Consider the following 25,634-nt stretch of genomic DNA (forward strand, 5'->3'; position numbering starts at 1 on the left):
CAATGTGTGGTAACCCCCACATGCGGAATATGCGCTGTGTGATGTCGTCATTCAGTTCCCATTAGTGTTCTTGGGGAAATGGTTTGCTCAATTTGTCTGCTATCGTGTTCTGTTGGCCCAGGAGGTACAACTCAGTAATGGTAATATTGTAGATAATGCATCAGTTCCATAAGTTTATGGCTTCTGTGCATAGGGAATGAAATTGAGCTCTTCCCTGCCTGTTTATGTAGAACATACAAGCTATGTTTTCTGTTATTATTCTTACCGATTTGTTTCTTATCATTGGTAGGAAATGTTGGCACATGTATCAAACTCCTTATAATTCAAGTAGATTGATGTGTAATAGTGTCTTCACAGAAGACCATTTACCTTGGATTGTGTGTTGATCCAAATGTGGCCCCATCCGATTACTGAGGGGTCTGTAGTGATCAGGATGGATGTTGGGTCTTGCTGAAACAGAACCCCCACGCACATATAGCATGAGTTTCTCCACCATTGTAATGATTGCAGGACTTTTGGTGGTATTGTCAGGATTTTGTTTAGGGTGTGCTTGAGTGGCACGTAATACTGTGCTTAGCCATCCCTGGAGACAGCGCACATGCAGTTGTGAATGAAGGCTGCCATGTGTCCTAATAGTTGTAGGCAGCTGCATGCAAAGACCCTTGGGCTGTTTGTGACTACCGATATGAGAGTGGTTATTGTGAAGAATCTGGTAATTGTTAGTGAAGCTTTGGCTTCTATTGAGTCTAGGTAAGCTCTGATAAATTCTAGTTATTGAACCAGAACTAGAGTAGATTTCTTCTCATTTATTTGTAATCCTAGGGTATGGAAAAGTGTCATAGTTAAGGATACTATTTTTTCATGGAGGTTGCAGAAGTCACCGAATCTGTCACTTCCAACAACCTCCATGAATTCAGCCCTGTCAGCTGGAAGCTGAAGGGTCCCCCCACCACCTGCTGCAGTGGAGGAATCCTGCAGCTCCCCATGGCCACAGGTGCTGGGGGCCCCCTGGAGTGCTCTCTGCCACCACAGGTGCTGGGGCCACAGCTCCTGGCTGCAGTAGAGGCCCCTCCCTGCAGATCCCAGCTGATTCAGGTGGCAGGGGGCCCTCAGAGCTCCCAGTTGCCATGGGGGGTAGGGACCTGGGAGCTACGAGCCACCACAGGCGGCAGGATTGCCCCAGAGTTCTGAGCCACCGAGGTCATCGGGGGCCCCAGACTTCTGAGCTGCCATGGGCGCCGGAGGTCCTTCAAAGCTCTTGGCCACCACAGGTGGCAGAGGTACCACAGAGTACTGAGCCAGGGAACCCTGGAGCTCCAAGCCCGCACAGGCATTTGGGGCCACCAGAGCTTGGAGCAGTCCCCACAGCTGCCCAACCTCTGCAGGCAGTGTGGGACCCCACAGCAGGGCTCCCCGTTTTTGTTGGGGATATTGTTAGTAAAAGTCAGGGACAGGTCACGGGCTTCCATGAATTTTAATTTATTGCCCATGACCTGTCTGTGACTTTTACTAAAAATATCCATGATAAAATCATAGCCTTAGTTATAGTCCTCTGTGTGAAGTTTATTGTTTCCGCTTGAGTGTGACCCTTCAGTAGACAATTGTCCAAATATGGGAATATCATTATTCCCTGTCTGTGCAGGAATGCTACTATTACGGCCAGTGTTTTGGTAAAGATTCTTTGAGCCATTAAGAGTCCAAATGGTAACACCCTGTATTGGAAGTGGTCTCTCCCTATTGTGAACCATAGGAATCGTCTGTGTGTGGGGTATATAGTGATATGAAAATATGCATCTTGTAGGTCAAGGGTTGAAAACCAGTCCCCTTCTTCCAGAACTGGAATTATTGATGTCAACATGACCATTCTGAATTTGTGGGTACTTACAAATTTTTTGAGTATTCTGAGATCTAGAATGTGTCTCCATCTTCTGTTTTTCTTTTGTGTCAAGAAGTAATGGGAGTAGAATCCCTTCCCATGGTGCTGTACTGGAACATGTTCCATGGCACCTAAATGTACAAAATGGTTTACTCCATGTCATAGAAGATGCTCATGAGAGGGTCCCTGAAGAGGGATGGGGTAGGGGGATGAGTAGGTGGGATGGAAGTGAATGGGATGGTATAGCCCAATCTTATTATCTCCAGTACCCAGTGAATGCCCATGCTGGGTAGAATGGCCATAATCGATGACCAAACATCTGGATATTTTGTAAATGTTGTGCTGGATGTCAAGGAAGGTTGGTCAGACCCTCGACCAAAGCTTCAAAACTGCATCTTGGTGGGTGGTGCCTGTGACACTGTTGATTGAGACTGAGGTGATCAACATCTATGGGACCGGTGTCAAGGTCTCGAGTTGTTCGAAGGTCTCTGTGGGTGCTGTGCTGTGTTGTCCCATTTACGAAGGTATGGTTGATACCTCCTACTTCTGTTGGGGGTGTATAGATGCCGAGAGTTCGGAGTGTCACTTAAGAGCCCTTCGTTGAGTGTAGGACTTAGTCCATCTTAACTGAGAATAATTTTTCTCTGTCAAAGGGGAGGTCCTCAACTTTAGTCTGGAGGTCCCTTTAATTCCAGAGGATTGTAACCACAAGGCCCTCCACATGACTACAGCTGTAGCCATCATATGAGCAGCTGTGTCCATGACATCAAGAAATGCTTGTAACATTGTCCTTGCTGCAAGTCGTCCTTCAGTCAGGATAGTTTGGAATTGCTTCCTTTTGTCTTTTTGGATGTTGGTGAGGAATTCATTGAGTTTCTGGTAATTGTCACGGTAGTACTTTGCAAGTACGGCAGTATAGTTGGCTATGCGAAACTGGAGGGTTTCTCATGAATAGACTTTGCAACCAAAGAAATCCAGTCTCTCAGGGCTTCTCTACACTGGCAATTTACAGCGCTGCAACTTTCTCGCTCAGAGGTGTGAAAAAACACCCACCTGAGCGCAGCAAGTTTCAGTCCTTTAGAATGCCAGTGTAGAGAGTGCACCAGCGCTGGGAGCCATGCCCCTTGTGGAGGTGGCAATCATAAAAGCCACATTAAAGCGCTGCCACAGCAATGCTTTAGCATTGTCATTGTAGACTAGCCCTTAGAGTCTTTGTCATGTGGTGTGTTTTTATACTGGGGTTGTTTCCCTCATTTTTCACTGCATCCACCACCAAGAAGTTTGGTGGTGGATGCTAGAAGAGGAAGTCCATGCCTTTATTGGGCACATAACATTTTCTATCAGCTGTTTTGCATGTTGGAGGTATGGTGGCTGGTTTTTGCCATACTGCTTCTGCCAGCTACATCATGGCATCATTTACTGGCAGTGCTATCTTTGACCTGGAAGCCGGCCGTAGGATTTTCAAGAGCTTATGTTAGTTTTCAGCCACCTCTTAAAGAGGGATATTCTGGCTCTGTGATACTTGTTTGAATAAGTCTTGGAATTGTTTTGAATCATCTGCAATGGTGGTCGGAGGGGGCATTACCGCCTCATCCAGAAATGAAGATGAGTTGTGGGCTGGTTAGAAGTTGTGAGTATTGGAATCATCCAATTCCTCCACGGAATCCTCAGGTGCCTCCAAGGGCTCTGTTGTTGTCGCAGCAGGAGGGCATATCTGTCACCTTTGCAAATTATGAGGTCTGTGGATCTGAGACCTGTAGACCGCCATGGGTCCCAATGTGCCCATTGCATTGGTAATGGCATGGGGGGGCACATGCATGGGTTATCTAGCCATGGGGGTATGTCTCTGTTAAGACTGTCCCTGTCACTCATGTGCAACGTCAGTGGCTCAGTGCCTGATGGGGAGGAATGCCCAGAGTAGAAGACTGCCTTCTCCAGATTGTCTTCCTCATTGCTGGAAAACTGCAGTCAGAGAATCTGGCTGTTCTGGTGCTGTCATACCAGGGAACCATCGGTGACAAGTATAGGAGTATCTGGAGTGGAAGATACTGTCATGTCTGTTGGTTGAGTGAAGGTGCACGGTGTTACAGGTGCCGGTGCTGTGCTTTTCTGTGCTGACACCTGGGAGGTCAGTCCAGTCAGTGCCACTCTTTTGTGTGCAGCCTTGTTCGGTGCTGGTGGTGCTGTTTTAGGTCATTCGGGCAACGGTTCAATAGTAGTTGGCACTAGTGGAGGTGGCATTGTAATTGGCGATGCTTTTGGCACCATGTCCTTCCTGGGAGTATTCTGTGCCCTGGAGAAGGAGGCTGGTTTGTGTCTATTACTCTACTCCTTGTCTCTGCTGGCAGGAGTCACAGAACGGAAGGTGCTGGATGTGCCTGGAGCATCGAATGTGCTCACCCTGCTGGCCGTCAGCACCAAGGGTAGCGATCTCACCAAAGACCATTTTCCCTTTAATGGTTCTCCATGTGCTGCAGATGTCTCCCTCTTCCTGGATTTTCTGGAGAAAAGGGTACTCACTCTGTCCAGAGAGGAAGCGCCTGGACAATTCCACAGTGGGGTTTTTCCAGGGTCAGAATGTAGCATTAGGGATTTCTCCTTAAGAATCATTTTGAGTTGGAAATCTCTATCCCTTCTCACTTTGGCTTTAAGGTTGCTGCAGTGGGCATATTTTTGAGGTATGTGAATCTCCCCTAAGTAACGGACACTGTGAGCGTCCATTGGAGACAGGCATAGTGTCCTTGCACGAAGTGCATCTTTTAAAACAAGGAGTGCCCAGCATTTTCGTTTTCTATCTCTCTCTATTTTTTTTTGAAGTGGTTCAATGAAAGAGGGAAAACTGAGGGGTTTATTCCCAAGGTTTTGTTTCTGTCTTTGTTTTTTGTTTTAGAGAAAAATCTAATTAATTAAAAATGGAAACCTAAGACTAACGATGAACAGTCTAAGTACTAATAACTAAAACATAACAAACAACTATTTCTAACTCTTTTCTAGGTTTTTTCGACAAAGCTGTTGGAGCTCCGTCTGCAGCCAAGGATGGCTGAGAAGGAACTGATGGAGTCAGATCGCATGAGCACTAGATGAAGCGCCAATGGCACTGTGAGATAGCTACTGTCAGAACAATTTTTAACTGGGATTAACTCATTTTTTCCGCTAGATTTTAAAAATTGAGAATGCCGCTCTTTTAAACTTAAAAGTTTGAACAATTGAACTTGACATTAATTGAATAGCATATTCAACAGCACATAACCAAGTGAAAGATACAATAATGTTTGCAAGTAGCAAACACAATAATTAAGGTAGTTTAAATTGATTTCCTATACTCAATTTTCTGAAAATATTCTCCTTCCAGACTGATGTCTGAGCATGCAGACACAGTTTAGTACACATGTACTTTTAAAAACAGGTCAAACAGAAGCCAGGTTTTGTCTGCTTGCTGAGTATTTATCTGGACTGCTCACACCTTTAGAACCCCTTATTCTATTACAACTCACCTATCCCAATAGTGTTTTCTAAAATGAAATGGGATTGTTAAGATCATTTATTGTTCATTCACTTTCCTGTAGTCTAAGAATCCACACCTCAGAACACATTCCAGGTCATATTTTTGAAACAACAGCCTGGTTTTGTAAGTACAGAAGCCAAATACTCCCACTCTCATTCTGGGGCTTTCTATGCCCAGAAATAGGAAGGAAATAAGGTTTTATTCAAGATACCCTGGAGAAGTGAACTCCCAAGGAATAATACAATAGGCTTGAAAATCTAATATAGACTGAATACAGTCTCTAGCCCTACAGTACAGTTCAACCCCAGGTCCTTTAAACCAAGGTTCTCTTGGTTTGGAATGCAGGCCAAATACATTTCTCACTGGAGGCAAGGGCCCTTCCCAAAATCCCAGTACTGCCTATATAAAAGCCTGCTTTCCTAACCAGGCCCAGCTGTTAATTACTCACTATAGGAGTGACAGCTTGTTACATTCCCTTTCAGATAAGATTAAAGTAAGCTTGAATTAAAGCTTATAAAAAAATGTATATTTTTTTCAGTCAAAAAGGGACAATTTTTTCAGTGTCCCTTTTTCTAACCGTTCTATTCATAACCTCCTTCTCTCCTTAAAGGGAAACAGGGTTCATAAATTCACCACCACCTTTTAAATACAGGTTTTCCAAATGACTTAAAACTCTAACTTCCTGTTGTCCTATGACCCTATCTTATTTCCAAAATCTGATATTTCACTCTCTTTGCTCAGAAAGATATTAGTAATATTATGTGGTACAATATTGACAAAGTTGTACTGCTTATTAGATTGAAACACGCTAGAGGGCAAGTAGGAGACCACAAATAATGGGGTTATTAGGTGTTGTTATAAGAAAAGGCCTGTTTTATAGGTGTAAGGACTAGTGTGAATGGCTTATACTTGATTTTAAAATGAACCAAAAAAGGTCCAAGGAATTAACCCGTCACTCTCAAGCTGAGAGTCAGACACTTGACTGCAGAAGAACAGGTACACTACATAATTACAGAAGTAATTAGGAAATAAGGGGGACTTCAGCAATATTGTAACTTAGCAATTAGACTAAATTGACTTATAAGATTCATTAAGAAACTGATTGATGCAAATTGCTTCAGTCATGGTCAGAAGCAAAGTTATGGACATCCAGAATTTCCACATATTAATAATGGGCAGGTACAAATCTTATTCTGGTCATGGATAATGGACAAGAAGTTATTTATCTTGTGCAGTAACGTTGGTTCTTTGAGATTGTGTCCCTATGCATGATCCACTCTAGGTGTGCTTACATCCCTGCACTGCTGATCAGAGAACTTTGGTAGCAGCGTCCATTAGGTCTGCATATGTGCTGTCTCTCCTTGCGCCCCCCACAAAGCTAAGCAGCGCATGCAGACTAACCCACTTCAGTTCCTTTTCTACCGCAGAGCCATTGACAAGAATTCTGAAGTACAGGGGAGGAAGGTGGATTGTGGAGCACTTACAGGGACACACATGTTGAATAACTATCATTAGTGCACAAGGTGAGTGTAGTGGGGCAGTTACCCCACTTTGGCAGACAAAGGGTTAATAGCAGCCCTTGGAGTAGCTGTGAGAACCCAACCAATCAGAGAAGGCTTAGAAGCAACTAATGAGGGCCAGGCTGGCCCTATATAAAGGCTGCAAAGCAGAAGAGACAAGGGTCTCTCCCTAACAAGCAAGGGAAGAGGACTGGCTCCCAGGGATAGCACCTTAAACAGAGCAGTGCTAGGCAGGGGAAGCAAAGAAAAAGCTCCAGCCTGATACCTGCCAATCTGAGACCCCTGAAAGAAAGGGCCAAGAAGGTGCAAGGGCCAAAAGGAAATGGCCCAGGGAGCATGAGCAGTAGAGGGTCAGGACCCAGAATAGTGGGTGGGCCTGGGTCCACCCTCCCCCCTTACACTGCACCTGGCCGTGGAGGAGCATGGCCCAATATAGACTTTGGGGCTGCAGTTGGTCACGAGGGCAGGTGCAGACTGAGGACTGCTGACACCCCCGGAAGGGGATAGAACAGAGCAGAGGCACAGCTGGAGGGCTGTCTCCAGATGAGGACGCCACAAGCCAGGGAGCAACGCGGGTCTCGGACACACAGCAGAACAGACAACAGGTAAGACACCACCTGAAGAGGGTGCACCACAGCTGGACAGAACTACTTCCCAGAGCAACCAGTGGGAGGCACCACAGTAGTGAGTCTCCAACCCATTACAGTGAGTAACTTCTTCATCAAGTAATGTCCCTATGGGTGTTCTACTGTAGGTGCTATCATACCCAACCACAAAACAATTCCTTAGGCATATAGTAAAACTTTTTCCACAACCTCAACATCCCACCCCTACATGGGATCTAAACCTAGCATTGAAAGGACTGACTAGACCTTCCTCCGAATCCATGCCGACCTGTTCACTTATATACTTGTCAGTTAAAATAGCCTTCCTGGTAGCAATCACCTTGGCTAGGAGAATAGGAGAAATAGCAGATCTGATGGCACATCCCCCCTATATAGTATTCTTTTGGGACAAGGTTACACTCAGGCCACACCCAACATTCATCCCTAAGGTAACCTTCCCTGAAAGTTGAGGGCCAAAAATCAGTCTTCCTCTTCCAATGCTGGAATAATCATTGCTCGAATGACCGTCTTGAATTTTTGAGCTTTGACAAACTTGTTGAACAATCTGATGTCTAGTATAGGTCTACAACATCCCTTCCTCTTGGGTATTAGGAAATAGCAAGAATAAAAACCTTTGCCTCATAGATGTTGAAGTACGGGTTCTATGGCTCCTAATTAATGAAGTGATCTACTTCTTGTCATAGTAAACTCTTGTGAGAAGGGTCACTGAAGAGGGATGGCGAAAGGTGTTGTGGAGGGAGAGAGGTAAAGTGGATGGAATACCCATTGCAAATAATTTCCAAGACCCCTTGGTCTGATGTTATGCATTCCCAGCTGCTGTGGAACATGGCAAGATGGAAATTAAATAGGTAGAATAAGTTGGTCAGCTGTAGCAGTTGAAGGGAGTGGTCTGTCAACACCTTGGCCAACACTTCAAAATTGGTGTTTGGAGGTGGATGATTGTGATGTGGAATATTGTGGGTCTGATGGTTTCCGCCTGGGGAACCTGGATTTCTTTCTCTCAGGTTCATGGAAGCATTGTCAGGTATTGAGAGGTATGTGATTTATGTTGGGGCTGTGGACTAAATCTCTTTTGTGAAGGCATGTAGATCCCTAATGAGCGGAGAGCGGCCCTGGAATCTTGAAGCATATGGAGAGAAGCATCCATCTTCTCCGCAAAAAGCTTAGTTCCTTCAAAGGGAAGGTCTTTGACAGACAACTGCACCTCTTTAGGGAAGACCAAAAGGCGTAACCACAACACACATCTCATAACCACCACCATGGAGATGGACCAGGTTACTGTGTCAGCTGCATTGAGGGCAGACTGTAGCAAAGTTTTGGCTACTGGCTGCTCTTCCTGGATGATAGTTCAGAACTGGTTGTGCTGTGACTCTGGGAGCTGATCAATAAAATTTTTAAGTTTCAAATAGTTGACATAGTCATATTTCACCAGTAAGGCTTGATAATTAGTGATTTGAAACTGTAGTATGGCTGAGGAATAAGCTTTCCTATGGAAGATGTCCAAGCACTTCCAATCCCTATCATGGAGGGTGGACAGCATTTGGTGCTGATGGCCCCAGGAGTTTATCATGATGCAGTTCAGGGGAGGGTAGGACAAAAGAAATTCCATCTCCATAGCCAGAATGCAATATTTTTTATTGTTTACAAACTAGGCATCACCGATTCTGGGGTCTGCTATATGGTTTTGCAGGGTCCAGGATAGACTCATTAATAAGGAGAGCTGTTTTAGAGGATGAGGAAGAGAGTAAGATGTCAAGGAGTTTGTGATGAGTGTCCCTGACTTCTTCAAAGGGTATCTGCAATGTATCTGCAACTCTCTTTGCCAGTCCTGGAAAAACTGGAAACCATCAGCTAAGGACAGTGGCAAGGGTATGACAACTTCATCTGGGGAGGAGGAGGATATGTTGGTCCTCGGAGTCATCTCTTCCTCAAGCCCACCCTCCTATCACTCAACAATCTCCCCTGGAGGTTCCAAGGTTCTAGATACCATAGCCAAGGAAAAACGTCTCGGAAGCTCACTGGTGAGGCTGGAAGTCCAAGAAGCATGGGGGCAATATGCAGCCCAGGAATCCCAGTACGGCCACTGGGGTGGTGAAATAGAGCCCAGTGGTTGTGCCCATGGCTGGAAATACCATGGGGAGGCAGCCTGAGTGTATACCCAAGGAGCCTCTTGATAGTGGGCACCATAAGACTATGATGGGGGAATAGGAAACAGCTTCCTCTGGCTCCTTATCTGATTCCCCACTAGAAAGTGGAGGTGCGTGGCAGGGTACTGGAGAAGACTCGGCCCTGAGGTCCCGGTGTCGAGAAGAGAAGAATCTGGTATGTCAGATGTCCTAAGGTCTTTTGACTTCTGAAATTCTGGTGGCACCTGCCAACCCAGTGCTGCTGGTGGTACAGAGGGAGTTGAATATCTCACCCACACTACTGCTCTGGTGCCAGATGGGGCGTCAATGATGGTGCCAAGATATAGTGCATACTGGCAGCATCTTCTTCTTTGTCTGTCAGTACTGTTGACCCGGTGCCTTTGCCTATGAGATCCTCAGTGTGACAATGGTACTGCTGCTCCAGATCTTTGTGAGTACTGGGCTGGGATTGTCTCGATGCCGACGGTACTGACAATACTGAGTGTGCTCAAAATCTTTTGTGGCTAGCTCTGAGGATTCACCGCTCTCTTTTTTTGATGACTTACAAAAAGGGGTCCACAGCTGATTTCTTTAACCCTCAGTCCCTGGATGTTGAGGACTGCAGGGAAGACTTGCATGTGCTAGGTGACACCCAGTGTGGATCCAGAGAGGGTTTGAGGCCTGCCTCCATGTAGATGATCTTGTCTCAACTCCTTGTCCTTTCAAGACCTGGGTCTAAGCTGTTGCCAGAGACCATGTGTCTGGGGATGTGGCCTTCCCCGTGGCAGCATATGCATCAAGAGTGCTTGTCTGCCACAGCAATGATCTCTTTGCAGGAGAGGCACCTGTTGAAGCTCAGTAAACTGGGCATACCCTGTTGGGGGAAGGGTTCTCTGACAGAAGTCTTGTTTATCTGTTTGTTAAGAGGAAAAAAAGAGAAAAAACTACAACGAAGACTGAGGAGAATAACTAACTACTACAAATGCTAAAGAAGCTAACGATCTAATGGTTCCATCTCTAGCCAGGGGCAGTTGAGAAGGAACTGAGGGGGGTTAATCCTGCACACTGGTTAGCTTGATGGCAGGGCACAAGGAAAGATGACACTTATGTTGTCTTAATGAACACTGCTACCAAAGTTCTCTGATCAGCAGCGCAGGCACACAAAGATACTTATAGTGGAGCACCCCTAGGTACATTACTCAAAGAAGAAATATGGTTATGTATCCAAATAGTTACGTAAAGGAGGAGTAAAAATGATCTGGTTTAGTTGCCTAAATTTTGGATGTATCAGGCTCCTGAAACAGCATCAGCTGATCCATGGCTCCATTGACTTACTTCTATCTCTATTTTTTAGTTTTAAGATGTGAGTATGTTATGCTAATACTCCTCAAAGCAATTACTTTGTTTATCATGTTTTTCTGTTTAGTTATAACAAGCATACTAATTTGGCTTTTATGTAAAGTCCTCATCAAGGGTATACAGTTCTAGTACAAATTACTTCAATCCCATTACCAAAGTAAAACTTCTCTGTAGCCAACCTCTGAAGAACCTGTGATAATCAATAAACTTTATAATTGTGATAAACCTACAGTTCCATGATTTGACCAGGCTACACTCCACATCCTGCATGGGAGTTCTAATGAATGAATAAATGAAAACCTTAAAACTGAACTCAATAGATTGAAATGTGTGTAAAATAAAAATCATAGAAGTAAAATAACATATTCATCCACTTTTTGTGGCTGCCCATTCACTTTTCCATTGTTCTAAATTATCTGTTAAGAACAGAGAAGTATGAAGACTGTGTTCCTGTGTTAAACAGCTTCTACCAAACTGTAAGCTGTATATAAATAATAAAAATGCAGTAAATTGAGAAGGATTTGCATGACATTAATTCTACAGCTGGTCTAAAATATTCTGATGGAACAGTTTTGCAGGAACATCATTTTTGTCAAAAATTGATGAGAAATTATCGAAATTGAAATGTTAATATAAAAGTCAAAATAAAAACTGAAATGAAAACTTTCAGCCTTACTGAAACAAAACATTTTGATGATGTCAAAATGAGATTTCAATATATTTCTATTTTGTGAAAAATTCTGAGATTTTGACTTTTTGTCCCAATTCAGGATGAAATAAAATCTTGAAGTCCTAAAATTTCCTATGGACAGAAACAGTTATTAACTTTTTTCTGTAACTGTTGTTTTTTGGGATATGTGGCACATGTCCATTCCACTGTAGGTGTGCGCACACCTTGCCCACAACTCTTGGAGATTTTTTCCTTAGCAGAACCTGCCTGGGTATCATGAGCACCCTCTGCTGCCTCGCACCACTGCACATGGGTATAAAGAGCAGAGCCACCCTAACTCCCCTCAGTTCCTTCCTATCACAATGTCTTCGATAAGAGAGAGAAAGGAGGGAGGGTCATGTAATGGACATGCACAACACATCTTGAAGAACAACAGTTACAGAAAAAGGTTGGTAACCGTTTCTTCTTCTTCAAGTGATTGCACATGTCTATTCCACTATTGGTGAGTAACAGGCAGTTTGAACTAACATGGGCTCGAAGTCTACTTGAACAGAGACTCTAGGACCACCTGCCCAAATCTGACATTGTCTCTACAGTGATGAGAGGTGGCACAGTGAGAGGTAATCATATCAATCAAATGACTAGGTTGGCTGCCTTGCAAATGTCCTGAATGGGCACATGAGCCAGAAAGGCTGTGGAAGCTGCCTGTGATCTGGTCAAATGAGCCATAACGCTTACTTGGGGAGTATGATTCCAGCCAATCTGTAGCATAAACAAATACTGATGGAAATCCAAGAAGAGTTCCTTTAGGTGCCCTTATTCAGTCCAAAACCCCAACAAACTGTTGTGATGAAGACCTAAATGGCCTAATCTGATCCAGGTAAAAAGCTAAATCTTTCTAACATCTAGCATGAAGCTTTTCTTCACTTTTACTCAAATAAGGCTTTGGAAAGAAAGTCAGTACATAATCTGCTTGGTTAATGTGAACACTGGAAACCACCTTAGTTGAGAACTTTGGGTGTGGTCGAAGGTAAACCTTGTCTCTAAAGAAGATTATTTAAGAAGCTTCTGATATTAAGGCCTGAAATTCCCCTACTCTCCTGACTGAGGTAACAGCAACCAAAAAAGCCATAGAAAGGTGTAACAGAGAAAGTGTTGCCACTGGATCAAAGGGGGAAAACCCATCAATTTTACTAGAACTAAATTTAATTTCCATGGGGAAAGTTGGTTGGGTACCTGTGGATATCATAGAATATCAGGGTTGGAAGGGTTGTTTGATTTTAAGTAGCCTCAGTGAAGCATTTGTCCAGCTTCTTGAGAAAAGACTATTCTCAATAAGTGCCCAATCAAGAAACACTTAAGCTGACAATGAACTTTGATAGATGCCAATCCACATCTGAGCTCTCCTGGCAACAGGCTAACATGTGAACCATGGCATCGGCCTGTAAAGAACTGAGTCATGCATGGACATGTGACTTGCCCATGTGACTCCAAAACTCCATCTTGTAGGTGTGATGCTGCATAGGAAAACACAAAGGGTTTCCACCCACAAGAGAGAGACTATATAAAGCCCTGGGAAATCCCTCCATTTTGTCTTCAGCTGGTTCAAGAGATAGCCTCTCCACCCCAAAGGATGCCTGAAAGAAACTGGAACAAAGGACAGTAACTACAGGGGTGTGAGTGATTGCTGGACCCAGACGAAAAGGAGGCTAGTCTGTCAAAGAAACTTATTTCAACATCTCTGAGGGTAAGATTTACCTGCATTTAGTTTCTTACTGTATTAGCTATAGACTTGCGTGTTTTATTTTATTTTGTTTGGTAATTTACTTTGTTCTGTCTGTTATTACTTGGAACCACTTATATCCTACTTTTTATATTTAATAAAATCACTTTTTACTTATTAATTAACCCAGAGTAAGTATTAATTCCTGGGGGAGCAAACAGCTGTGCATCTCTCTCTATCAGTGTTATAGAGGGCAAACAATTTATGAGTTTACCCTGTATTAGCTTTATACAGAGTAAAACAGATTTATTTGGGGTTTGGATCCCCTTCGGAACTGGATGTCTGGGTGTTGTAGACAGGAGCATTTCTTAAGCTGTTTGTGTGGTTCAGACTTGGATCTGAGATTGCAGTAGTCAAGCGTGTGTGGCTCAAATAAGACAAGGTACTGATGTCCCAAGCTGGTAGCGAAAACTGGCTCTGAGGTAGTCCCAGCACATCAGGTGGCAGTCCCAAAGAGGTTTCTGTGATCCAACCTGTCACAGTTCTGATAAACTTTACAATCCTCATGAGCAGGAGAAACAGCCTCTTATCGCTGCCTCATCATGAAATGAAGAAGAGCAGACTAAGGGTTGTTGAGATAGAATCTCATCCAACTCCTCCACAAGCGAATCCAGAGCATGAAGTTCCCTGTGCATGGTACCAGTCTCGTGGTGGGTAGATGTTGACCCTGTTGTAGATGCTCCCAATGCCTAGCTCAGGCAACCTATGGCACCGGTGCCAAAGGCGGCACACAAGCTGATTTTCAGTGGCACTCCCATTGCCTGGGTCCTGGCCACTGGTCAGTGGGTCTGCATTTTAATTTAATTTTAAATGACGCTTCTTAAACATTTTAAAAACCTTATTTACTTTACATACAACAATAGTTTAGTTATATATTATAGACTTAGAGAAAGAGACTTTCTAAAAATGTTAAAATGTATTACTGGCACGCGAAACCTTAAATCAGAGTGAATGAATGAAGACTCGGCACATCACTTCTGAGAGGTTGCCGACCCCTGGCCTAGCTGATGTAGTAGGGTGGAAAGGGAGCAGAGATGCTTTAGACTGTAGAGGGTATCCTCAAGGGTTCCAAAAGGGCCACAGATATGGAGATGGGCCCAGTTATGTCAGGCCATTGATCCTTAGAATGCTGTGGAATACCATGGTGGACAGGCACCACACTGGGGCTGCTGAACATATCCGGTCCGAGACACATAAGAGCTGACTTCAGAGTCTGATGAAGAGTCCACTTTCTCAGACCAAGGGGGAGCTGATCCGTTGGTACCGGGGAGGTTCTCAGCCTGGAGCTGGAGGTACCAGCAAGATCATTTCTGGCTTCTCTCTAGACAGTGCACCTCTCAAGAGGATTCTAACTGTAGCAGCCTCCAGCACCAAACAGTTTGTCAGGTCTGGAGCCCGAACTATTGAATCATGTACATCAGACCCTAGTAACCAGGCAGGAGTCCTGAATAGCTGGGGAAATTGGTACCAACAGGTTCAACAATTCCCAAGCTGCCTCATAAGCCTCTGGCATAGACAGCACCAGAGAAGGCTCCTAGTTCTGTGGTACCAAAATCTGCGTCAGTATTTCAGGGATTGGTTTTAAAAGACCTCCATGTCCTTGTCTCTATTCAGTGTGTTCACTGAAGATTATGAAGACCCCAGTATCAAGTCTTTAGAGGACTTACATTGCCTCTTCTACAGTACTAATGATAAAGATCTGCCCTTCAACTCAGTCAGATCAATGGGAGCACTTCTATTCACTCTGATTATTCATTCTGAGCAGAAAAGGCTGTGATGGTAGGCGAGGCACAGACTCTATGAGCCGATACTTGAGTCTGGCTCCCCTATCTTTCTTTGAGCAGGGTTTGAATCCCCTAAAAATGTGACATTTGTCACTGTAGTGAGGTTGTATGGCCTCCCTCTGAGCCAGAAAGGAAGGAACCACTCTCTGTGCCTAGGTGGATGGAGTCAGGCTGGGTTCACCTCACTCACCAAAAGTTGAGAGGTGGGAGAGAAAATACAAAAGGCAGAGCTTCCAGCTCAGTTGGAGCCCAGCCAGGGAAAAAGGCAGAGGTACCTTGTTTGCAGCAGGCCTCTGACTGCTGCCAAGCTCAAGCAGTGCCCTGACCCCAAAGGAGACCGAGTCTGCAGGGGAGCTGCTGGGACTGCTATTGGCAGTATACCCCGGTGAGACAGAGGACACCCACGGAGCCAAGGTATCAAACAATGGAGTGGTAGGAAGTGGCCCAGGGAGACTATACCGTAGTCTGGTTGGTTGGTTGCCTGAATCCAGGTCAGTGCGTTGCAGCTGGATCCCCACTGACAGAACACTCCAACACTGTTAGGGCCCTGGCCAGGGACCCAGTGGAGTAGTGGGGACCAGAGCCCATAGTGTGCTTATATGCTCTGCCCCTGCCCGAGAGCTAAAGCCTATAGACTGCTTGTTTGCAGTGGTCCCTGTCAGGGGGCCGCAGCCCACAGACTGCTTGTTAGCTCTGCCCTGCCTGAGGGTCAGAGCCCATAGACTGTTTAGTGCTTTGACCTGCCGAGAGGGTCAGGCCACTAACACCCAGCCTGCTAATTCCCCTGATGTTAGGCAGTGACCACAATGACAAAGTGAGGTGGTGTGGGCTCCCTCCAACCCAGAGGAAGAGAGATGCCTGCCCCTGCACTACACTCACTCACATGCACCTTCCCTAGACACTTAAGACAGCTGGCATGAGTGACAGGACTTGAAGCCCAGAGAATGAGGTATGAAGACAGTACCAGTACTAAACAGGAACCAGTGAATCCATGCTAATAAATACTTTTATATTTAAACTACGTACAAAAACTCTAAATTAGCCTAAAACTAACACAACAAGAACAACTGGTGGTAGAAAGGAAGGGCAGATCCACCCTTTATACCTGCATGCAGTGGCACAAGGTAGCAGAGGGCACTCACACCACCCTGATGGGTACTGCTCAGGGGAAAATCTCTGACAATTGTGCATGAGGCATGCACACACCAACAGTGGAATGGACATGTACTATCACTAGAAGAATTCTTTTTTCAGCCAGTTCTAATTAATTCTTCATATGAACTAAGGAAAACACCATGGATCCAATCCATTCTTTTTGGAATTGCTGAAGATTACCACCATACATAAAATAGCCCTGATAAAATTCCTCATCTTGTATCTGAAAAAGGTGCAAGATAATATAGTTTGAAAGATTAAGTTTCTGTAGTTCCTAAAAGCAAAAGCAACATTTGACAGACTAGGCAATGAAACCAGAAACAATGTGAAAAATTTCAGACATTATCAACTATTGATACTACTCAACATAATTCTAGCAAGTAATTGCTTATGAATACTGTAGGGCTTTCAATTTACATAGGTTTTATTTCTTGGCCTTAGATTATCATTTTATGAGTCAGTACAGTGCCCTGTATCTCTATACACAGATGCCATGTACATAAATATATTTATCTGTTAGAAAAACTTCTTACCTTTGTAATTTATTTGTTTGTCTTTCAAATACTTTCATTATGTCTAGTATGCGAGTGCTCATCATTTCAATTGTTTCTGTAGAAAAAAAAACTTGTCAAACATTTATTTACTATACAACTGTAAGCAGAATCAGGATGAGCTCTACCCTGACATCTGGTGGTGAATTGTGGCAAGTTTTGGAAAAGAACTTCAGGGGCTGGGCTTGTTTGCATAAGAACACCCACCCCATCTAACATGAGCCCACAGTTGCCCAAATGGTCACTTTGGCTGCTGTGGGATCCCCAGTTTCTCTGTTAGCGGGGCAGGAAGAATAAAGTGTTGTTACCCTGATTATGTGAATCAAGGCCAGTGGAACTGTTTTATGACAGAGAGACTCACCATCAACTAAGTAACACTCGCTAGAAAGGGACATGGGTTCCAAAACCTAGTGAATTAAGAAAGGCTAAGGACAGGTATGTGTACCTGATTGTATTGGCCCCTTTTGAGGGTCTGAAACACTAATTGCACTGCCTTCTCTCTCCACTGTTGAATAGCAAAGCTAATTTTGATTCTATTAAGAATCTAGTTACAGGTTGCTGTGTTGAATTCACTTTGGGCCAATGGTGCACCAGCACTGTGGCTCCCCTAGTATAAGCTGAAATTACTAAGAGCTGAGATCACTTAGTGCTGTGTTAACTAGTTGGGGAGCCTAAAGATATATATTGCTAAGCAGCTGCCAGAGTGGAGCAGTTTGTGGGACAGCTGGAGTGGCTCATGGGACGGCGAGTGAAGTGGAGTGGAGCTGAGCAGTTTGCGGGATGGTTGAAGCGGCCCATAGGACTGGGAGTGGAGTGAAGCAGGGCAGAGTGGAGCAGTTCATGTCATGGCTGGAGCAGCTCATGAGACGGCTGGTGGAGTGGAGTGGCTCGTGGTGAAGGATGCAGCAGAACCCCACGGAGAGGCGGGACAGTTGGCCTCAGAAAACATAAGGTGTCCCTTAACACTCCGTGAGCCCCTTCCCCCCACCCCATTTCCACCCAGGCTGGGGAGTAAAACTCTGCAGATAAGCTTTTGAACTCTAGGACTGCACTGACCAGGAACAGAAACTTTTGGGGTGTGGGACTTAGGGGTGATCTTTTGGGTTGTTGGACTTAAGACCCTGAGGGGAAAAGGATACTGCCAAACTTACTTGGGGGTGGGTCTTTTGCTCATGGTTTGTGTTATGAATCCTGTTTGTGGTGTTTCCCCAGCATAATGCTCCATTGTTTCTCTCCTTTATTAAAAGGATTTTGCTACACTCAGACTCTGTGCTTTGTGAGAGGGGTAGTATCGCCTCTTAGAGGCGCTCGGGGGATGGTATGTAATTGTCCCAGGTCACTGGGTGGGGGCTCGAGCTGGTTTTGTATTGTGTTATTGAAACAGAACCCCTACATACCCAACCCGGCCCCTATTGCTGCCAACTCAGAGGGGCAGAAGGATTACACAAGAACTTTTAAAGGAAGCTATCAACACTGAAGAAAATTCGACTTCATTTTTCTTCCTTAAATGTATTTGCTACATCTATTACCTTTCCTTAAAAAGCCTCATAATCATTACTAGTGGCCCTACATTAATAAAACTTTGCATCTGATGGGAAAAAATCATTTTTGGTATGAAGATCAGATTTCATTTCAAAGCGGCTAGTGTACAGAAGTGTGGATATGTCAAAGAGATGCCTCCTAGTGGTCAAGAGGACAGGAGAGTTGCCACGCTTCCTCAACCTGGGAGGTTCTCTCTTGAGTCTGAATGAAAACAGCAATCAGGATATGACAACCAAACCCACTTCTGCCTTTCAAGTCCACCTTTTTCTCCCCCAAAACCTCTGGGATCATCGTAATTTAAAGAGTGGTTCCCAGATCAAATAGAGCAGAGAACAAACCCGCCTCTGCAAATCTTCCATCCAATAAGAGTGAAAAGTATTCCTTTTAACAGATTGACAACAACAAAGACACCCAAACACAAACACTTTTCCCTTCAAGTGTGTCTTTAAAACCGTTTAAGGTTAGAACAGCAAACAAAGTCCCACCAGAAAACAAAAAATAGCTTTAGAAGGTTTGCTGGCAGGGGTATAACAAGCCTTCCCATAATCCAGGCACACAAGACTGCTTCCACACTCCAAGCAGCCTACCAGCGGATTAACACCACCTCAAGTAAGCTACAGTCAGACTAACCAGATTCAGCCATTTCTCAGTATTATCAACTCTTTCTTTCTCAGATAAAAATCCCACAGATGTGATCCTTGGGCACTTCCCAGTCCCCTTGGGTCTGAATAGGGTGATACAACTCATTACAGGGTAAAAAAAAAATCTAAAATATTTTGACTGACATTTTATATTTTAGCAAATCTTTAGCAGTCTTAACAACTTACGTGGTGTCAGGTCATCTTCAAGAGCATGTGTCATGCTGACTACATCCTCAGTTGCATGTTTCATTACAAGATCTGGAACAGAATCACAGAATATCAGGGTTGGAAGGGACCTCACGAGGTCATCTAGTCCAACCCCCTGCACAAAGCAGGACCAATCCCCAATTTTTGCCACAGATCCCTAAATGACCCCCTCAAGGATTGGACTCTCAATCCTAGGTTTAGGAGGCCAATGCTCAAACCACTGAGCTATCCCTCCCCCCTAATAGAGTAATGTTTACATTATTGTAGTGCTTGTCAGTAAAAAAAAACACCATTTTATGCAATATTAACACTTGGATACCCTTTCTTAGAAATCTTTTAAAATAATCTAACTTATATCACCAATTCACAAGTGAAAGCAAAATTGTGGTAATGTTATTTGCAAAAGGGTGGTGGGGTTCTTCTATTTACCCACCTTATTAGCAGGAGTTAGAATTCTGCATCAATCTGCTGAGTAAATTCTGCTTTTATTTGTTGTGGGAGGAGCAACTCATTAACTCCATCAAAATATAGGTGAGGTAGGATTCACCTTCTTCTCAGAAGGAATTAAGGTATGCAGCAGAGAAGTCTCTTATTAGAGGTCTCTGCATGCAATAACTAATCTTGGATAGAAATTTAAGTTGAGATTCATGCTATGTTGTTGCTGTTTCAACTACTAATGAAGCCAAACCTCAGGAAAAGGTAAGCTTGAATACACTGACTTTGTATATTCTCTCTTTCTCCGAAAATCACATTTCCCTAGATGGACAATATTCAGTCCTAAGTCACTGACAGGTTTAAGGTATAAACTTGTGAATCATTAGAGCTAGAAAAAGCCAGAAAGTCCTCCTTTTGGGAAGTAAAAGAGGTATTCTTCCAGTCCTGGAAGTATATGGTTTTAAAGTATATCACAGTGTTGTGATTTATAGAAAAATTATATTATGTCATGTTCCTCTCTCTCTCTGAGGCCAGTGAAGTGTTTTCATAGTAATTAGTGCAGCTTGGCTTTACAGATTAAATTGAAAAAACAATACCACTCAAAATTGTAGAACTTTTAAAACTAGTTTGAACTATTTCTAAAATAATTCTTTTGTAAGTATACCATATTAATAGAACACATAACAACATGGCTATTTAATACTGTACATGGATAGAAAAGTGTTGACTTAAAATATTCTGCATTCCAAAATATGGAAATAAATCAATATTATTCTCACCTTCTAAAATAGCCTTTGGATCTCTATGACTTGATGGTACTGGGCTTGCTCGTTTTTTCTTTTCCCTGTCAAAATGTACAGTATTTCAAAGACTAAATCTAGTTTTAAAGAGATAATATCAAGTAGTAAAGATCTAAAAATTGTACCCACCTCAAAATTCTTCCAATCTAATGAAGAGAGTCCCCCATATTCTAAGGCCTATATTCTACCTTTGTTTCAGTGGTGGAATTCCCAGTGGGACCACTGGGAGTCTTATGAGAATAGAAGACAACCCCAAATGATTTTTAATCTATCTATATTGCCAAGAAATACACATATGTAACTTTGTTTTATTCCACATATTTTGTGCTATCTTAAAAGTAAGGAAACATTGGTATAACATTGAAATGCACATGCACAGTTATTTGCATTAAAATATTTTTAAAAGCAGGAAAATAAAAGTAATTTATACATAAAATTGTATTCTTTACCTGCCTGTAAGCATTACTGTACATTGTACAGCTTCTTAAGCATCACTATTAATAAGGTTTCCATCCTAAATCCTTATCTTTATGGCTTAATAATTTAGTAACATTAAATGCAATGTATTGTACTTTTCATAAAGTTCCCAACAGACTTAACAAAATGATATGGTCACACTATATAAATAGAACACTTCACCTGATATTGAAATCCAGCCTTTTCTGGGTGAAACACTAGCAGCATATACAAGCAACAGTGTTAGTGTAGGAAAGACCAATATATACAACTGAAGATGCAAGGGGTAACTATAATCTGTTCACTGTACCTGTACTCCCAAACTGCATTTTATTCAGGAGTCTGTAGTTAATGTCTTATTCTAGTAAAAATGTCACGCAGGAGCGCTGGAACAGGGAGCAACAGGGGCCATGTCCCCCCATTCCCCTCCCACTTTTTACCAGTCATAAAGGTGAGCAATGGGGGTGAGGGGATGGAGAAGAGCAAAGAAGAGCGAGTGGTGGATGAGGTCTTGGGCGAAAGAGGGGGCACAAGGATGGGGGCTCAGGGAAAAGGGGTGGCATGAGGGTGGGGCTCAGTGGGAATGGACAGAATGAGGGCAGGGACTCAAAGAGAAGGGGCAGTGAGGGGAGAAGGCCTCAGGGGGGGTGGTGTGACACAAGGCCACAATTCAGGCACCTGTGCCTCCCCTCCCCTCCACACACACTTTTAAGGCGCTTCCTCCACTTCTTATGTCATGCCATCAATCCTGGAGTAGATTCCTACCAGTGTTTCAGTACTGAACAGAGGTGAATTCCAGTCCACCCTGCAGTCTTCCTGTCTTGGGCCCTGAATTTGAGGCAACAACCTGAGTTTGCTACCTAAACTGTACCTTCCTAAAGCTATTTTCTCCTTCATGGTGAAACAGTCTCTATTTCTCTCTCTCTCTCTCTCTCTGTGTGTCCGTGTGTGTGTGTGTGTATGAGAGAGAGAGAAAGGAGCACTAAACCTACAAATGGTCGAAAAGCATATAATCCTTTTCCTCTCCAGAGAAATGATAAAGTAAATCCTTTAAACAGAATACTACTGCAATGGCTACCATCTTAGCCAACACACAGGGACATCCAGAGTTAAAAGCATAAGCTGTCATAGCTTGAGCTAAACAGACGCACATACTATAGCTGGGGCTATAACAACTCCTATCCTCTACAGATCAACATGGAGGGGAACCTATAAAATAGATAGACAGAAACACACACGCCAGTGGGTTACACTAACACAATCATTGCCTTTTCTTCTTCAGAGCGGAGGCCGTCTTTCAAACATATGCTGAAGTGAGTAGTGTTACAGTTGTGAGAATCTGACCTTCTCCAGCCCAACCAAATCACTGACCTGTTAATTTATTCCCATCCCCTAAGCTCATATGCTCCAGGCTGGCTTTCTGAGAGGCTAACAGGATTCAACTATTTTGTGGTTAACCCTTGCCCCTTGATTCCAGGCCTGATGTCCATGCCTTTGAAACCCAGGAACGCTCTAGCGTCTCCTGGGTAGTATACCCCATCTCAGTATTTTTAACAGATACAAGTGGTCAGGACTCTAACTACTATATTTTACCTGAAAGACTGCACCTTTGAAGTGCTGTACCACAGCACACCACTGGTCATCTTAGCTTCACTTTTTAATTACAAATAGTCACTGATAGCCCATTACTTTAAAACAAATATTTACAGAACAGTTGAATAAAAAATGTACTTGAAACCAGTTTTTTCCATCCTTGACAGAGTATAAAGGAACTCCCCATTTTCCACCCTTGCCCCATCTTCAAAGGTTTCCATTCTGTTCACCAGAACTGGACTCCCCTTTAGAGGTATGCAGTGCCACTCCTCAGCTAGAAGAGTCAGTGTAGATAAATTAAAAACATTTCACCTTCCTTGTGAAGAAGCAGTTTGATTTCATATATCTCCCAGCCTCAGATCAGAAATAATATCTTAATTTTTCCTTTTCAGAAGTAGAGCAACTTGCATATTGCTATGGGCATTTTCTGGACCCGTTTAAAAGTCACATTTTTATATAATTTAATTTAAACTCTGTCACTCTTAAATCTTCAAATTATGATTCAATTTCTGCTTTGGAACATAAGGTCTAGGGTGATCAGACAGCAAGTGTGAAAAATCAGGATGGGGATGGGGGGTTATAGGAGCCTATATAAGAAAAAGACTCCAAAATCAGGACTGTCCCTATAAAATCAGGACATCTGGTCACCCTAATAAGGTCAGAAGAACATTTAAATAGGCAGTTTTCCCTATATTTATTTGTACATTATAGGTCAAAAGAACATTTTCAAATTCTCAATTTTCTTCTGTGCTTCACTCTTCCTCTATATTTAGTAATCCTAATATTAATTTACAATTCTCTTACTGCTTGGCTGCAGGAACCTGGATGGACTTGGGCAGGTCTTGAACACGGCCTTTCAGTTCTTCAAGCTTTTGGATGCGTTGCACTAATTTAGCAATGTTATTTGTTATGTCTTTATCAGCCAAAGGTAGCTGCCAATCTGGAATAAGTTCATCTTCTCCTAGCTGAAATATCATTAGACAATGAAATAGTCAGTCTCTAAAGATCTATTTACAATACAGTGAGAAAAAAGCATCTGTTACAAAATATTTTTTCCATAGCCATAAGCAAGCATAAATCTTTAGAATGCTAGCATTTTACATGTCTCTGTTTACAGAACTTACATAGTGAGAAATAGTGTTGGTAGTTTGTTTGCTTTTTGCAACTGATTGTCAACGGTCTGTTCACACACCACAGATGCTCAAAATGGATGGCTGACTCTGTATTCTGATTATTTTCAACAAAAAATATAATGAACTAGCCATGTCAACTGAGTATTTTTAATATTATTGCACATCTTGCTATATATTATAGATCATACGAGGGAAGCAAGAATTATAAGGAGTTCAAAGTGCTAATGTACTCTAGAAATTTTCGAAAAGCTGTCCTGTGAAAAAGGATTCTAAAAGATTTTAATGTAAAGTTATTCAAAATGTAATAAAGCACTTTCTCTAACAAACTACATTACCAAGGATAGCCCTGAGCAATTGTTTTTGGTGGTGTGATTCTTTGTTTGTTTTGCTGATTGTTTTTTAGGAGGAAAGTCACAATTTCTGACCATACCAGCAGAGTCTCAATCTTAACTATAATGTATTTATATATGTGAGATAGGGAGGTGTTTGATTAAAACTCTCACTATATCCTAGTTCTTTCTTATCAAAATTAAGCCAAAACTAAAACCAACAATTTTTAGGTGTTAGATTTACCTCTTCCGTCTGCTGAACTATCTTTCCAAACCACTTTAAGAGAAAAATATAAAGATTATCAGCCACTGGCAATCAGAATTCTACTTCAAAATAAAAGCATGAAAATGACAAAATACTGTATGTCAAAACAAAATGCTTACCTTAAGCAAAGACTCTAATATCTAGAAAAACAAAAGTTAAGATCACTACATATTTTAAACATACTATAATTAGAATTCAAGTATTATAAGTATGCCAAATATATGTTTCATATTGGTAGCCATGATAGTCTGTATCAGCAAAAAGACCAATGAGTACTTGTGGCACCTTGGAGACTAACAAATTTATTTGAGCATAAGCTTTCATGGGCTAAAGCCCACTTCATCAGATGCATGTAGTGGAAAATACAGTAGGAAGATTAGATAGATAGATAGATAGATAGATAGATAGATAGATAGATAGATAGATAGATAGATAGATAGATAGATAGATAGATAGAGAACATGAAAAAATGGGGGTTGCTATACCAACTCTAATGCAACTAATCGATTAAGGTGGGCTGTTATCAGCAGGAGAAAAAAAACTCTTGTAGTGATAATGAGAATGGCCCATTTCAAACAACTGACAAGAAGCTGTGAGCAACAGCACGGGGGAAATTAGCATGAGGAAATAGTTTTTAGTTTGTGTAATGACTCATCCACTCCCAGTCTTTATTCAAGCCTAATTTAATGGTGTCCATTTTGCAAATTAATTCCAGTTCTGAAGTTTCTCGTTGGAGTCTGCTTTTTAAGTTTTTTTTAAGACTTTTAGGTCTGTAATTGAGTGACCAGGGAGGTTGAAGTGTTCTCCAACTGGTTTTTGAATGTTATAATTCTTGACGTCTGATCTGTGTCCATTTATTCTTTTGCGTAGAGACTGTCCGGTTTGGCCAATGTACATGGCAGAGGGGAATTGCTGGCACATGATAGCATATATCACATTGGTGTATGTGCAGGTGAACAAGCCTCTGATAGTGTGGCTGATGTGATTAGGTCCTATGATGGTGTCCCCTGAATAGATATGTGGGCAGAGTTGGCAATGAGCTTTGTTGCAAGGATAGGTTCCTGGGTTAGTGTTTTTGGTGTGTGGTTGCTGATGAGTATTTGCTTCAGGTTGGGGGGCTGTCTGTAAGCGAGGACTGGCCTGTCTCCCAAGATCTGTGAGAGTGAGGGATCGTCCTTCAGGATAGATTCTAGATCCTTAATGATGCGCTGGAGAGGTTTTAGTTGGGGGCTGCAGGTGATAGCTAGTGGTGTTCTGTTACTTTCTTTGTTGAGCCTG

The 25,634-nt window shown here is 42.8% G+C and overlaps 1 protein-coding gene across 1 annotated transcript in view; it reads right to left on the reverse strand.

Annotated features, from left to right (window-relative positions):
* Positions 1–24,977, reverse strand: part of CCDC7 (coiled-coil domain containing 7) — a 46,497-nt gene extending 21,520 nt beyond the window's left edge. The window contains exons 1-7 of the mRNA XM_030549271.1: positions 24,963–24,977; positions 24,476–24,496; positions 24,336–24,368; positions 23,434–23,594; positions 20,560–20,624; positions 19,325–19,396; positions 16,938–17,013 (exon numbers count right to left, since the gene is read on the reverse strand). Coding sequence (XP_030405131.1) covers positions 16,938–17,013; positions 19,325–19,396; positions 20,560–20,624; positions 23,434–23,594; positions 24,336–24,368; positions 24,476–24,496; positions 24,963–24,977 — 443 coding nt within the window. The remainder of the gene's footprint in view (positions 1–16,937; positions 17,014–19,324; positions 19,397–20,559; positions 20,625–23,433; positions 23,595–24,335; positions 24,369–24,475; positions 24,497–24,962) is intronic.
* Positions 24,978–25,634: the final 657 nt, after the last annotated feature.

This window comes from Gopherus evgoodei, chromosome 2 (genome assembly GCF_007399415.2).
Source record: "Gopherus evgoodei ecotype Sinaloan lineage chromosome 2, rGopEvg1_v1.p, whole genome shotgun sequence".
Taxonomy (NCBI): domain Eukaryota; kingdom Metazoa; phylum Chordata; order Testudines; family Testudinidae; genus Gopherus; species Gopherus evgoodei.